Below are 17086 nucleotides of genomic sequence, written 5' to 3'. Positions count from 1 at the left end.
AACTACTTCCCTTTTTTGTATTATATTACATTGATATGTGGTTCATGTATGGTCAAAACAGTTTCAAAAAGAGTCTAGCCCTATCCTCTGCATTTCATTCTTACATCTGCTCACACGTCTACCTCAGATATTCATTAACATTTGCTCTAACTCACTTTTTAAATTGCCTATTCACTTTTGTTGATTTCGTCACATTTGTCAAATTTTCCATTTGTATTCTTTCACTTGCTACATTCATCACCTTTTCAGATATTCATAATGATAGTGGATTCTGTTTTGCTTTTCAAAATTATTGTACCACATGGGGTTGTGGTATTTTTCTTAAATTATGTCATGTATATTTACATTTTCCTAATGTAAAACTCACATATCAAGTGTTTCTCATTGCGTAGTCTACCACAGTACTGTCAGTATCAGATAACATACATGTTTTCACTATTTTAGTCTCAGTTATTTTTCCTTTCTTACATTCTGCCTCTTGCCTTTACCTTCCAAGTGAAAAATGACTTATTTTTAAACTATGTGTTCATAAAAATTACTATGTTGATGAGGTCTGTTTCAGTTGTTCTAGCTCTAATGAATAATATGCTGATGATTCCTCTGCTCTCATCAATACTGATAATAATCACACCATTAAGGTACATCATTAAAAAGAACGTGATATTGATGGTATTTATGCACATACCATCTACCAATCCCACCAAGAAAAGTCACATCTTCCTTCTGTTTTTCTGTACCCGAGTGAATTGCATTAGAACTGAATATTTTAGATTTTAGATTTTTAAGTCCTTAAATGTCAGTTTCATAATGCATCATTCCTGTTTGAATTATTTTGATTTTGCTTCCTCATGTTTTTATGCTCCATGTGGTTAAAAAATGTGCCATTCTGTATATGCTTACATGGTTCCATTAATACATTTCTTCATTCATTGTATTGTAGATCCCACAATGAATTAGATCCAAAATGATGTGATATGACTCAAGATATACATTAAGAAAGTGAAACAGCTTTAGAAACTGTATTAACAATTAACTATTGTTAAGCTTTATAAATTATTTATGCTTACTCAGGAAATACACTACTTTCAAGAAGGAGGAAAAGAAAAGAAAAACAATCACCTTCCAATTTATATTAAATACCTGCTGACAGTATATAAAATTACAGGCAAGTTTCGCTAACAGAGTTAATCAAAAACTTAGACTATTGATGAGATGTTGAGCTACAGACAGAGGCACAATGAAAAGATTGGCTGAAGTCTTCATCAGAAAAGAGAGACACACATTCACTCACACAAGCTAGCACACCTCAAACACACATGACTGTTGTTTCTGGTTGCTTCAGCCAATATCGCCTGGACAGCCACACGAAGCGGCGAAGCGGTTTTGTGTGCGTGTGTGTGTGTGTGTGTGTGTGTGTGTGTGTGGTGTGGTGTGGTGTGGTGTGTTTGCTTGTGTGAGTGCATGTGTGTTTCTCTTTTATGATGAAGGCAAAAAGCTTAACGTGTAACGATTTTCTCACTGTGGCTGTCTGAAATTCAACATGTCAATTATAGATGTACTTCTTGGTAGTTTATTGGATCCATTTCCTTTCTTAATCTCTGTATATAAGAGGCAATGTCCTCACTGACTCACTCACTCACTGATTTGTCATCACCCAGCCCAAACCACTAAGGATGGAAATTTGAAATTTGCAGAGGGTGTTGATCTTCTACTGCAGGCAATCTTTAAAAAGGGATTTTTCAATATTCCACCTCTAAGGGGGTGAAATAGGGGATGAAAGGTTTTTTGAAAATATATCACTATTAAGGCAATTTTGAAGCTAGAACTACAAAAATTGATATTTAGTTTCTCAGTCAGAAATAATGAAATATGTGTTTTCAGCATTTCTGGAGATTTAATGTCTGCACTAATGGGTGAGTTTTTTTTTAAATAAATCATTATTAAAGAACAACTTAATCATTTTCAAAACTACATTTATGGGAAACATAAACAAAGCTAAACATAAACGAAGCCAAGACAGAGTACCTCGTTATGACATGTGGTCAAAGTCAGGCTGCTGGTCATCTACAATCACTACAGGTGGGAGACCGGTCCCACAAGAGAGTGCATGAATTTAAATATTTAGGGGCACTTTTCACTAAGAAATCGTCATGTGAAGCATATATCAATGCCAGAATACAAGCAGGAAACCAATCTTACCACAGCCTAGCACAACTGCTTCAGTCCAGATATCTCTCCAGGCAGTTCAAGATTTGACTGTACAAAATCCTGATCCAGCCTGTTGTTCTACATGGCTGTGAGACATGGAGTATCTGGAAACAGGACTTCCATAAGCTCCTTGTTTTTGAGAGAAAAGTGCTTCAGAAGATCTTCAGCCCAGTTCTGGATGCAGACACAGGGGAATAGAGGATCAGACACAACCAAGAGCTTGAGGAATTATACCAGCAGCCAAACATAGCAGGAACTGTCAAAGCCAAACAAATGCCATGGGCTGGCCATGTGAGACGGATGGAAGATCACAGATGGCCTCGGAAGCTCCTGGACTTCACATCTATAGAAAAGAGACCCTAGGAAGACCCAAGAAGTGTTGGAGGGATGTCCTCCATGAAGATTTAAACCAAGCATCAATAGATGTGGTCGGATGGCGGATAGCAGCAATGGACAGAATACAATTGAGGAGGAAACTTGTAGCAGCGTGTGGTCCACTGGGCCTGATCATGAGAAGAAGAAGAAGAAGAAAAAGACATCTATAGGAATTGGCATTTGAGTTCTCAGTTACAAATAAAAAATATGTATTTTGGAATTCTTGGAAATTCAACCCTTTAGGGGGTAAAATAGGGGATGAATATTATTATGGATATATTTTGTTCTGAAAGCATTTTTGAAATTTAATCTCGTATGAAATAAAAAAAATGTGTTCTATGTTTTTTTTTAACTTCAGCCCATACGGGGGTGAAATAGGGGATGGAAATTTTTATGAAAATATTTTGTTTTATTTAAACCAATTTAAAACTAAATCTTTGAATATTGATATTTAACTTCTAAAGATAGAACTCAAAAGACAGGATTAACAAAGATCTCCAACTCCAACTACCGGAATAGCTTTCTGCTCAGAAGTACGCTCAGAAGAGACCATTCTTCTATGTCCCGAATTAGCATGAAAAGTTTAGAAGATGTTGCAATTTGTGAATAACATAAAAATCTGACTAAATAAAAAAAAAAAAATGCTGTGCATGCCATACAGTCTACGCAAGTGAAACAGTGGGCACTAAGCTAGTTGTATGTATACACTGTCCAATCACATTAATGTGAGAATCTGTCGAAAGTCTGCATAATACATTTTGCAGCATGGGTCACTGTGTGATGCGCAGGAAGAGAGTCAATGAAGTTCTGAAAGGTACCGACATGGATGTGGAGCCATACCAACTCCAGTTCTGTGGTCAGCTACACTAGGTTTTTTTGGTTGGGGATTCATAGCATCAACAGCCCGATCGAGGTGGTCCTGCAAATTCGTGATCAGGTTTAAATCTGGGGTCTTTGGTGGCTAGGGGAGTACAATAAACACATTACGGTGCTCTTCAAACCATGCACATACACTGTGAGCTGTGCAACATGTTGCATTGTTCTGTTGGGGGATGCCAACATGCCGAGGAAAATAAATTGCATGTAATGGTGGACATGGTTCCCAAGGATAGATACGCACACTGTGTCTTCCAGGATGATGAGATATCCAAGGGAGTGTCTACCACCCTGGACCCTGTTGACGATCATTGCAGGGCATTTTCCTTCAGACATTTCACACTGCTCATGCCAATAACCATCTGTCCAATGAAAAGATTAGTTGTCACCACTCAGTGATATCCAGTTGTGGTATTGGCTTGCAAATTCCAGCCTTCATCGCCATGAACAGCAGACAGCATGGGTGCGTAAACCAGGTGCCTTCTGTGGAGACCCATATGCAGCAACATTCCCTGAGGATACACAGTTGGTAGCCCCTTAGTTCATCTGGGCAGTCAGTTGCTTAGCAGTTGCATGTCTACTCACCGGCACACATCTCTGCAGCTGTCTTTCACCCCTGTCATTTAGGGACCTTTAGTACACCACTGTTCCCTCAGTGATGATTTTGAATAGTGCCATTTTGCCATGCAAGTTATACTTTAATGATGGTGGCATATGAATAGTTCACAAATTTAGTCGTTTCCAAGATGCTTCCCCCCTCACATTACAACAAAGACTTCACTCCTCCTACCCCCCCCCCCCCCCCCCCCCCTTCCCCACAACACATTTTATATAACCACCACTGCTAGTGTTGCCACCTACCACCTGTGAATGGTTATTGCAGCTAGTGGTCACATTAATGTAATTGGACCATGTGTATCAATGACCTTCCATACAGTATAATGGAAGGAAACATTCCACGTGGGAAGAATTATATATAAAAACAAAGATGAGGTGACTTACCGAACAAAAGCGCCGGCAGGTCGATAGACACACAAACATGCACACAAAATTCAAGCTTTCGCAACAAACTGTTGCCTCATCAGGAAATATTTAAATATGTCTGCTTGTGTCTGTATGTGTGGATGGATATGTGCGTGTGTGCGAGTGTATACCTGTCCTTTTTTCCCCCTAAGGTAAGTCTTTCCGCTCCCGGGATTGGAATGACTCCTTACCCTCTCCCTTAAAACGCACTTCCTTTCGTCTTCCCCTCTCCTTCCCTCTTTCCTGATGAGGCAACAGTTTGTTGCGAAAGCTTGAATTTTGTGTGCATGTTTGTGTTTGTTTGTGTGTCTATCGACCTGCCAGCGCTTTTGTTCGGTAAGTCACCTCACCTTCCGTACAGTGTAAGACTTGGAAAAAATGTTTTCTTTGCTGTTGACAGCAATATCATAGTCACTGGTGAAACACCAGAACTCCTAATACAGAAGGCGAATGAAACCTGCAGAGATGTTTATGAGTTGGCTATATGTAATATATTAATCTTGAACATTTATTTATTTATTTAATTTTTTTGCATAGAGTCAACAAAAATGATGACTATTGCAAACATCAATGTTGTTTACATAATTATGAAGATGTTCTTAAAATACAAACAAAACAAATAGTTGATAAAAATTAGCAAGACTATAATACAACCACACAAAGGGAATGTAGCGTCACAGAAGTAGGTATACAACTAAAAATTTCTAATTTCTAATACAAACTATGAGATCACGTGTTTTCAACTTAGAATTCAGAGAGAGAGGGAGTACAAACATTTCTTTGCCAGGAATAATTTGAGTTTTGTTTTAAAGATATTTCCATCATAGGCACATAAGTCTTTCGGCAATTTTTTAAACCAAATTTGACCACTGATTATGGGCTGTGATCTGTTATTTTTAACTTTGTTCTTTACCTAAAGTAACTATTTTTATTTCTAGTGTTGTGGTCATGTATGTCATTTCATCTTCTTGATGATTTACAAAAAATAAAATTACCTTATATAAATATAGGAAATCCATTGTAAGATACTTATGTTGCACAAAAATCTCTGTAACAGAATCGTTATGACCCAGATCATGTATTATTCTAATTGCCTTCTTCTGCAACAACATTAATCTATTGAGGTTTGTATCAGCAGCACACCCCCAAAGTTCAATACCATAATTTAGTAAAGGATATATTGTTCCATAGTAAACAGATTGAATAGTTGGGTTTGTAACTATTTTTGCAAGATGACTGAGTAGATATAATCCACTACTAATCTTTCCACATACAAAGTTAATATGCTTTGACCACCACAAGTTTTCGTCTAAGTATAGGCCCAAGAATTGGCAGCAGCTATTAGTGTCTGCTGCCTCAGTTCCATATACGTATATCAATGACCTTTAACTCTTGTTCTTGAAAATACTTAATTATAGTTATCACTCCATCTGTTCAGGAGTTGTAAGTTCACAAGTATTTTCACCAAAAAACAAAAGAGATGTGTCATCTGCGCAGCTCACTATTATGGAGTTTTGTGGCTAGGTGACATAATTCACATAGACTAAAAAGAGAAAGGGGCCAAGAATAGATCCCTGGGGGACTCCTTGTTTGACAGTTTCATTAGAGGACTGGGCGATTGCAACTCATCATTAATTTGGAATGTTAGCTTTGTGCACTGCTTCTGGTTTGTCACCAGTCTCTGAATGTGTTCCAGGGAGTGATTTTTCATAGGGTCCTCATTCTGCAAACTGATGAGGAACTCCAGCTAATCTAGAGCGACGGGGCATTCGTTTTGTTTGAAATGTGCAGCAGGGTCACAACAAGTGCAGCAATACTGGCGCCTTCATTCTGGTTTTTGAGGGAGATACCCTCCCAGAGAAGGTCAAGGTTATGTTTCAGATGTGACATGAACCTGTACATCCACCACCCATGAGGTGCTTTCGGTGCTTGCATTTTGGGCATATATCTACCTGCTTTACGGCGGATGCTGTGTGTGAGGGAAGCCCCTGTGTTCTGCCACCTGTGTGTGTGTGTGTGCGTGTGTGTGTCAGTCAGTTGTCTTGGCCACCACTCCCTTCGCTTGCTGGATTGCCCTGCTTACAAGAGAGAAAAGAAGATCCAAGAGTACAAGTCCCTTCATCACTTCATCAAAAAAATATGAGACACTCCATCCAGTGTCACTTTCTTCAACTTTTGCCTCTGTTACAACTTTCACCTTTTGCCACTTCAATGGGGGTAGGGGCCTCCTAATTGACCAACTGACAAACTTATTACAGACTTCAGTTTGTGTCTCCTGAATGATGGTTCTCCTAACCCCTTTAACACCACTCATGGCACCTTCACTGCTATTGATCTCACAATCTCCTCCCCTGCTCTCGTTGCTTCCCTACAGTGGTCATCTCAAGAATGTTGACTGAGCTGCCTTTGCCTTTGCCATCACCCTTGGCAACCCACCACACAGATTTATCAATATCAATGCTGCTGTTGTGAAAGCAAAACATATTCAAAGATTTTTCTAAATGTGGGGATTAATGACGTTGCCTAAAGTTTTCAACCTGTTTTTTAGATCCTTCCTTGTATACAGTAGTATTGCTGAATCTTTTAAGCTATATGCCAGAAGTTTCTTTATTAATAGGTCATGTTTAACAGAATCAAATGCCTTGGTAAGATCAAGGAATATGGCTGTTGCCAAATTTCCTTCATCTAGTGCACTATGTACATTACGTAAAATTCAGAGATTGCTGTGATGGTGCTGTGGTTTTTCCTGAAACCATGTTGAGTTTCAGTGAGTAGGTTATTTGTTGTGAAGTAGTCACCGAGTTGTGAAAGCAAAACATATTCAAAGATTTTGCTAAATATGGGGATTAATGATGTTGCCTAAAGTTTTCAACCTGTTTTTTAGATCCTTCCTTGTATACTGGTTTTACTACACTCTTTTTAATGAGTCTGGGGAGGTATTTTCCCTAATACAGCAGTTAATGACACGGGTAATAGGTTTAACTAATTCACTTTTAACTAGGGCACTAGATATCCCATCCCATCCAGCTGAGTACTTGGTCTTTAATGTGCAGATTATTTGACTTATTTCATGTTCACTCACAGTTCTGAATTCAAAGTTTGTACATTGGGGTGAGCAAATGTTTATCTTGATGCTTTGGTCAACAGATTGAGTTGGAATGCTACATGGAGTGATGAAATATTTATTAAAAAGTCACATATTGTTCTCGGATCTTCTATTAATTTTCCCTTATGCAATGTGCTTATTTCTTTAGTATTCACATTTGATGGTGCTTCCCGGTATTGATTGATGAGCTTCCAAGATGCTTTACTCATATTGTCAGATTTAATGACTGTATCACTGTTCACCTTTTTCCTGAAATTTGAAAGCTCTGCCTTAAACATTTTCTTGGCTTTTCAATACTTTTCCTTAAGGATGATATCCTCTTTTGATTTATAAAGAAAGAAGATGTCATGAACATTCTGCTTGAGTTTAATCAAACTACTTTGTAGTTTCAGCTTTGGTTTCTTTCTATGTATTAGAGTCCTTTTTACATCTTTAACCAGGCAGCAGTGATTACAATGTCTCAAAATTGTTTCATAGACTTGATCCCATTTCTTGTTTGAGCCTTTTACCTTATACACTCAGTTCCATTCCTCCTGGGCTAGTTCATGTTTAAGGTGATTTGTATTGTGATTGTTCAATATTCGTTTCTGTTCAGTGACATTTGTTGCTTCTGCTGTGTTAACACCCGTGTACTCAACAGACTGACAATTGTGGTCAGAGTAGTGAAATTCTATATTTCTGTGACTAACACTGTTAGTAGCAAGTTTACTGATTATCACATAATCTATCCTGCTGGAGGTGTAGTTCGTCACTCCTGTATCAGTGTCTATTATGTTTACAAGGTTATATGAATTCAGTATATCTGTCAGCCTCAAGCTAGGCATGTCGTGAGAATTTGCATTAATATTCAACATGAAGAAAACAGCATGGATTTCAGCAAAAAGAGGGAAAACAACTCTGTAACATTAAGCAAGATGATAAGCCTACAGACTGTGTAACAAACACAAAGTTTTTGCAGTACATTGATTATCTATTAACATTGAATGACACACAACGATAATAGCAAACAGAATCTCATCAGCCACGTTGCGATCTTAGGGTTCTAGCATCAGTTTGTAGAAGCAAATGGCTTGTGGGGGCACACTAAGTACACTCAGTTCTTAGCTAAGGGTTCTTTTTTTGGGGGCCAAGAGCTCAAAATAGGGACAGGGTTTTCAAACTACAAAAAAGGCCTATAAGAATAAAAACTAAAAGTATTAATTGGGCATATTGTATAGAATTATTTACAAAACTGGGTATCCTTACTACACCAAGTTATTACATCCATCAATGTGTATGCATATCAGGGAAAATACAGATAGACCTACGTATCCCTCTAATAGTGCAGTACACAGTCATGGAACAATAGTCAGTTTGAGGCTGCATTTAGCAAAGAAAAACAAATAAAAAATTAGAACAGCATTTTCTATCAGAGAATAAAATTGTATGATAAACTGACCAAGGAGATTTAAAGGATTGCCAAAATATTATATTTAAATGTGCAGCTAAAATATGCTTTGCAAGTAATACATACTACACAGTTGAACATTACTTAGAGGATAGTGTAGGGGTTAAAAGGCAACAGCAAAACAACATCCTACCACATTACAATGTAATGCTTTTACAATCAAATGTGCCAAGATCTTTTGTAGCAGAGCAAATGCAAAGCTCTCTATTCTGGTCCAGACAGGCCAATTGAGACTGACAAATCGCCATATCATCTTCTGCCAATGGCGCAAGCAGTATGTGGACGAGCATGGGATCAGCACACTGCTCTCCCAGTCATTGTCAGCTTTTTGATCTTGGAGCCACTATTCCTGACTCAAGTATCTCCTCAGTTGGCATCAAAAAGTGGAGTGCACTCCACTCCAGTCCTTTCACCCTGGGAAAAGTCCTGGCAGTATCAAAAATTGAACACAGATCCTCTGCCTAGTACCCAGACACATTGACCACAGAGCTACAGAGGTTGACCCACCATCATTTGTGCATGATACTAATGTCTTGTCATTCTCCTGAACATCACATCTCAGTTCTCAGGGTGGATGTTGACTCAGTTCTCCAGACAGATTGAAGGGAGACCATGGAGATGTGCATGTTCATGGTCATGTTGTCACCAGTGGCTGTCTATAGCATAAGCAATGATAAGGTGCAAAACTATGTTATCGTTATACAATATTTTATGTAAATTGTGTATGATCAAAAGAACATTGTATAATAGGTACCAACTGAATGAGGCTGTGCAGCTGATAGGACACTGATTTCATATTCAGGCAGATGAGGGTTGCTTTGTCTGGCCATTCTGATTTAGATTTTCCTAAATATTGTATAAAGAGACAGTCTCAGTTGCAAAGTTATTTTTATTACAAATAATGCATTTTGCCTGGTTAAGGCTTCTTCAGATTTTTTCTAAAAGAAAAGGAAAAGCAAAACGCTTGCTTTGTTCCAATATATCATGTTTGATAGAGAGGATATAAAATGTAGGCTGGCAATGGCAAGGAAAGCGTTTCTGAAGAAGAGAAATTTGTTAACATCCAGTATTGATTTAAGTGTCAGGAAGTCATTTCTGAAAGTATTCGTATGGAGTGTAGCCATGTATGGAAGTGAAACATGGACGATAAATAGTTTGGACAAGAAGAGAATAGAAGCTTTCGAAATGTGGTGCTACAGAAGAATGCTGAAGATTAGATGGGTAGATCACATAACTAATGAGGAAGTATTGAATAGGATTGGGGAGAAGAGAAGTTTGTGGCACAACCTGACCAGAAGAAGGGATCGGTTGGTAGGACATGTTCTGAGGCATCAAGGGATCACCAATTTAGTATTGGAGGGCAGCGTGGAGGGTGAAAATCGTAGAGGGAGACCAAGAGACGAATACACTAAGCAGATTCAGAAGGATGTAGGTTGCAGTAGGTACTGGGAGATGAAAAAGCTTGCACAGGATAGAGTAGCATGGAGAGCTGCATCAAACCAGTCTCAGGACTGAAGATCACAACAACAACAACAATCATGTTTGAAACTTCCTGGCAGATTAAAACTGTGTGCTGGACTGAGACTCAAACTCGGGACCTTTGCCTTTCGCAGGCAAGTGCTCTACCAACTGAGCTAGCCAAGCACGACTCATGCCCTCTTCTGTAAAGTTTGGAAGGTAGGAGACGAGATACTGGTAGAAGTAAAGCTGTGAGGACGGGGTGTGAGTTGTGCTTGGGTAGCTCAGTTGGTAGAGCACTTGCCCACAAAAGGCAAAGGTCCCGAGTTCGAGTCTCGGTCCAGCACACAGTTTTAATCTGCAAGCAAGTTTCATATCAGCGCACACTCCGCTGTAGAGTGAAAATCTCATTCTGGATATTGTGTTGGACCATTCTTCCGTTACAAGGTTTTTTACCAGCATTCTGACTAAATATCTACCAGCTGAATATATGTAATGCTTTGACAGACTTGTATAAAGGTTACTCTGTTCTCTTCTTTTAATTTTTTAAAAATAATTTCCAAAATTTTAGCTCAGCTTAGAATTATACCCCTTAATTTGTAATTTGGCATAATTACACCCCTATTTTTCCTTTTCTTTTAGAAAATGTGTGGAAGCCTTAACCTGGCAAAACATGTTATTTGTAATAAAATTAAGTTTGCAACTAAGACTGCATCTTTATATAATTATGAAAACAGATTACTGTGCCAATCAGCCTATCATCGAATGGACTAAGCTTTTTACTCAGTCATTTCAAACAAATAAATGCCAGGATGGTTCCTTCAGCAAGGCCACAGCTGACTATCTTCCTAATCTCACAAAGCATATTTATGTATTATGTTTATGTGCATACTGGAGCTTTTATTTTGATTATTATGTGAATTGTTGTTGTTGTGGTCTTCAGTCCAAAGACTGGTATGATACAGCTTTCCACGCTACTCCATCCTGTACGACACTCTTCATCTCTGAGTAACTATTGCAACCTACATCCTTCTGAATCTGCTTACTATATTTATCACTTGATCTCCCTCTACGATTTTTACCCTCCCCCCCCCCCCCCCCCCATTCTTCCCACCAGTACTAAATTGGTGATCTATTGACATTGCAGAAGAATATGTCTTATGAACCAATCCCTTCTTCTAGTCAGGTTGTGCCACAAATTTCTTTTCTCCTCAATTCTAGTCAGTACCTCCTCATTAGTTATGTTGTGTACGCATCTTCAGCATTCTTCTGTAGCACCATAGTTCGAAAACTTCTATTTTCTTCCTGTCTAAATTGTTTATCATCCATGTTTCACTTCCATACATGGCTAGACTCCATATAAATGCTTTCAGAAGAGACTTCTCGACACTTAAATCCAAACTCGAAGTTAACAAATTTCTCTTCTTCAGAAAAGCTTTTCCTGTCATTGCCAGTCTACATTTTATATCCCCTCTACTTCAGTCATCATCAGCTATTTGCTGCTCAAATAGCGAAACTCATTTACTACTTTAAGTGTCTCATTTCCTAATCTAATTCCCTCAGCATCACCATTATCCTCACTTTACTTTTGTTGATGTTCATCTTACATCCTCCTTTCAAGATACTGTCCATTCTGTTCAGCTGCTCTTCCAAGTTATTCACTGTCTCTGACAGAACTACAATGTCATAGGCAAACCTCAAAAGTTTTTATTTCTTCTCCTTTGATTTTAATTCCTACTCCAAATTTTTCTTTTGTTTTCTTTACTGCTTGCTCAATGTACAGATTGAATAAAATCACAGTAGGCTACAACCTTGCCTCACGCCCTTTTCAACCACTGGTTTCCTTTCATGCCCTTCATCTTTTATAACTGTGCAAGTTGTAAATAGCCTTTTGCTTCCTGTATTTTACCCCTGCTACTCTCAGAATTTCAAAGTGAGTATTCCACTCAACACTGTCAAAAGTTTTCAACAAGTCTACAAATGCTATAAACATATGTTTGAATTTCCTTAATCTATGTTCCAAGGTAAGTTGTAGAGTCAGTATTGCCTCATGTGTCCCTACATTTCTCTGGAATTCAAAATGATCTTCCCTATGGTCCACTTCTACCAGTTTCTCCATTCTTCTGTAAAGAATTCATGTTAGTATTTTGCAAGCATGACTTATTAAACTGACTGGTTGGTAATTTTCACACATGTCAGCTCCTGCTTTCTTTGGAATTGGTATTATTACATTCTTTTTGAAGTCTGAGGGTATTTTGCCTGTCTCATACACCTAGCTCATCAGATTGAATAGTCTTGTCATGACTGGCTCTCCCAAGGCTGTCAGCTGTTCTAATGGAATGTTGTCTACTCCCAGGGTATTGTTTCAACTTAAGTCTTTCAGTGCTCTGTCAAATTCTTCACACAGTATCTTATCTGCTACCTCCAGTATCTTATCTGCTACCTCATCTATGTCTCCTTCCATTTCTATAATACTGCTCACAAGTATATCTCCCATGTACAAACACTCTATATACTACTTCCACCTATCAGCTTTGCATTCTTTGCTTTGGTCAGGTTTTCCATCTGAGCTCTTGATATTCATGCAGGTGGTTCTATTTTCTCCAAAGGTCTCTTTAATTTTCCTGTAGGGCAGTATGTATCTTTTTCCTAGTGATATATGCTTCTAAATCCACATTTGTCCTCTGGCCATTCCTGCTTAGCCATTTTGCACTTCCTGTCAATCTCATTTTTTAGACATTTGTGTTCCCTTTCTCCTGCTTCATTTACTACATTTTTATATTTTCTCCTTTTCAATTAAATTCAGACTTCTTGTGTTGCCCATGGATTTCTACTAGCCCTTGCCCTTTTACCTATTTAATCCTCTACTGCCTTAATTATTTCCTCTTTCAAAGCTGCCCATTTTCCTTCTACTGTCTTCCTTTCCCCTGTTTTTGTCAATCATTCCCTAACGCTCTCTTTGAAAGTCTGAACAACCTCTGGGTCTTTCAGTTTATCTAGGTCCCATCTCCTCAAATTCCTACCTTTGTGCAATATCTTCAGTTCTGATCTACAGTACATAACCAATAAATTGTGGTGAAAGTCCACGTCTGCCTCTGGTTCTGAAATCTCTCTCTTACCATTATATAATCAATCTGAAATCTTCCAGTGTTTCCAGGTCTCTTCCACGCATATGACCTTCTTTGTGTCTATCTTAGCTTCAATAATGCATTCACTATGCTATTCACAGTAACTTACACACGTTCCTATTTTCATATTCATTATTAAACCCACTCCTGCATTACCCCTATTTGGTTTTGTATTTATAACCCTATATTCATCTGACCAGAAGTCCTGTTCCTCCTGCCACTGAACTTCACTAACTCCCACTATATCTTATTTTAACCTATCCATTTACCTTTTTAAATTCTCTAACCTACCTACCCGATTCAGGGATCTGACATTCCATGCTACAATTTGTAGAATGCCAGTTTTGTTTTTCTTGATAACAAGATCCTCCTGAGTAGTCCCCACCTGGTGATATGAATGGGGGACTATTTTACCTCCAGAATGTTTTACCCGTGAGGATGCCATCATCATTTAACCATACAGTAGAGCTGCATTCCCCCAGGAAAAGTTAAGCTGTAGTCTCCTTGTTTTCAGCCATTCACAGTACCAGCACAGCAAAGCCATTTTGGTTGATGTTACAAGGCCAGATCAGTCAATCATCCAGACTGTTGCCCCTGCAACTACTGAAAAGGATGCTGTCCCTCTTCAGGAACCACTTGTTTGTCTGGCCTCTCAACAAATACCCCTCCATTGTGGTTGCACCAGTGGTACAGCTATCTGTATCACTGAGGCACACAAACTTTCCCACCAACAGTAAGGTCCAAGGTTCAGGGGCAGCAGGGGGGTGGGGGTGGGGGGTGGGGTGTGGGAGTACATAGTATTGTGATGAGATATCCTACATATTATTAAGAGAAATCCTGTATCGTAGTGGAATGATCACTAGATTAAACAATAAATAAATATTATCTCATACTGCCAGCTTGATACCCATATAACCAAACTGATATTTATCACATAACAGCTGCTTCAATGCCATGTGAATGGGGGTTTCTTTACAATGAACATTGCCACTTATACTGCAGCCAACACTTCTTGAATCTAAAGTATCACATATTGTATGAGTGTTTAATAAGGCACATTTTTATTTCATTTTGCATTTGTGGGGATCCTCAGTTTCTTGTTTTACACCAAATGAGTGTTTTTTGAACACTTTTATACCAAGCTACTGAACACCACTTGAAATCATAAACAAGAATGTAAAGTCATCATAGAACTTCTTCTGTCTTTTATTGAGGCTATGTAATCATAATGTAAAATAAACTGATTTTTTTTTACTGACAAACACCATTAATAAACGTAGTAGTAAGTAAGGGTAAAAATTCAAAGATCACTCCTGAGACCTCTGCAATGTATCTGGTAATCTACTTTGTACTATATTTTATGGATGAATATTTGAATACTTTCTTTACTCTAACTGTATTGCCACAGATGATAATTCTATGACAGCTAGAATTGAAATTAGGGAAAATGAGTGAATGGGGGGGGATTTTGCTTCCCTTGAATGTAACATTATCCAATACAAGAACAGAGCTGTCTTTAATTCAGTAACTCATAATAACAAAGAGAAGTGGTTATGAACAACCAGCTGATTATAGCTAACAAAAATTATATCCACTTACAACTCTGCCAGAGATAGGATCATAGAGCCGTTGCAGTAGCTGCACACATGTAGACTTGCCACAGCCACTTGGTCCCACCAGTGCAACTGTGTTTCCTGGTCTTATGAGCAGATTCAGTCCCCTTAGTACTTTCACTTCTGGTCGTGTTGGATAGTGGAAATGAACTCCTGAATACCCAACACTTCCACCTGTACTTATCTGCTGAAATGAATAAACTAGTCTCATTACTTTTATTAATACATTCTTACTGGTATATTATTATATGTCTACATAGCCTTTTCTCTTTCCTACACCATACCATCATTTGAGCAACACTCATCACTGGCAGAAAACATTTTAAACAAGTATTTAAAACAAATTGTGTGTATGAAGCAAACTCATGTAATTATTTATAATTTCAAGAGTCTTTCAAATTTCTTGGTATCTATGTTTCCATACAATTTTAAATTATGACTAAACAGAGTCATTGTATTAAAGGAACAGATGTCATGTGCCGCAAACATATTCCATAGGCGTAATGATTTTCTAAAACATGGACTATCTAATAACTACCATTGTGGACTTAAACAGATGTTCATTTCCATTTTATTCATACAGAGAAGTAGTTTGATTGGCTTAGAACTGAACTATTTTTCAAAGTAAGAAAAACAATTTTTGTGTCAAAAAATTTTTTTTGGTACCATAAACAAGTAAAATAGTGGATACAAGACATAATTAGTTTTTGACAACATTTCTGAAAGAGAAGCAACAATCTGGCTAAAAATACTTCAAAAATGGACACAAAAAGTCTCAACCCAAAAACCTTTATTTTGATGGTAACCAGTTCCAGTCAGTTTTTGACCATCCTTAGATCCTCATACCACAATGGTATGGGGACTAAGGATGGTCAAAAACTGACCAAAATAATTTGCCATTGAAATAAATGTTGGAACAACTTTATTGTATATAGTTACTATGCACGATGTTAAATAGAAATGAGTCACAGTTCACATTGTAAACAAAACCCAGTGACAGAACTATTCACGTGTAGAAACATCTGTGAATACCAAATAAAGCACTAGGCCATTGCAGCTAAAATTGTGACATGCCACATCAGTTTTTTTACTGCTATGATATAAATGTAGCACAAAGTTATATGTTCAGGAATTTAGACTTGAAGACCAAGTCCTTCAGCACACTGATCATACTTTGGTGCTGAAAGATTATTCATCACTACATCTGCCACCATGTCCTCCATCAGCTGATGTTCCAGTTGAAGTGGGTATTCTCGAAGAGCTTGATGTATAAAATGAGAATTGTATAAATCTGTTTTGCCTTTGACTGAAAACCTGGGTTACATGCTAACTTTACAGCAGTCTCGTTATTGTCGAACAAAAAGATGTTTGACAGCTCTGTCAGTCCTAGTTCTTTCATGTGTGTTGACAGGTGAATTGCTTCCATTATTGCTTCAGTGAGGCTCATGTATTTCACTTTCTCTAATAAAAGAGTGATGGCTGTCTGCTTGCATGAACACCACAAAATCGCTGCTTTGGAAAAGGTGAATTTGTAACCTAACTGTGATAGTCCAATAGGTTTCAGAATTTCCCATTCAGCACCTGTGAAACTATAATTGCTCTCATTATCTGTGATACAAGATGGCCTCTTGTCAGTTGCGCCCTTTAGATATCTCAGAATTCACTTAGCAGCTTGTCAATGAACAAATTTGTCATTGTACTGGCTTAACTTGTTGATATGCTAAGTCAAGTTGCTACAGCACTGTACTTCAGCCCTCCAAATACCGGAATGGAAAATAAGTGTGGGTTTCTATGGTGATAACTGGCGAGTTCAGTTTTCTTCCATGTGCCAATGGAGTCCTTATTAGCTACC

At 38.1% G+C, this 17086-nt stretch overlaps 1 protein-coding gene and 1 non-coding gene across 3 annotated transcripts in view; one reads left to right on the top strand and one right to left on the bottom strand.

Annotated features, from left to right (window-relative positions):
* Positions 1–17086, bottom strand: part of LOC124804835 (multidrug resistance protein homolog 49-like) — a 211947-nt gene that overhangs the window by 23231 nt on the left and 171630 nt on the right. Inside the window, exon 20 of one of the 2 annotated variants that reach the window (XM_047265182.1) lies at positions 15221–15421. In XM_047265182.1, coding sequence (XP_047121138.1) covers positions 15221–15421 — 201 coding nt within the window. The remainder of the gene's footprint in view (positions 1–15220; positions 15422–17086) is intronic. The other variant, XM_047265181.1, reaches the window with a different exon arrangement.
* Trnal-caa lies at positions 10766–10840 on the top strand. Its single transcript has one exon. It is a non-coding gene; the product is annotated as a tRNA-Leu (tRNA).

Source organism: Schistocerca piceifrons, chromosome 7, assembly GCF_021461385.2.
Source record: "Schistocerca piceifrons isolate TAMUIC-IGC-003096 chromosome 7, iqSchPice1.1, whole genome shotgun sequence".
Taxonomy (NCBI): domain Eukaryota; kingdom Metazoa; phylum Arthropoda; class Insecta; order Orthoptera; family Acrididae; genus Schistocerca; species Schistocerca piceifrons.
The sequence above is the reverse complement of the archived record's forward strand: the minus strand, read 5'-3'. Positions and strand labels throughout refer to the sequence as shown.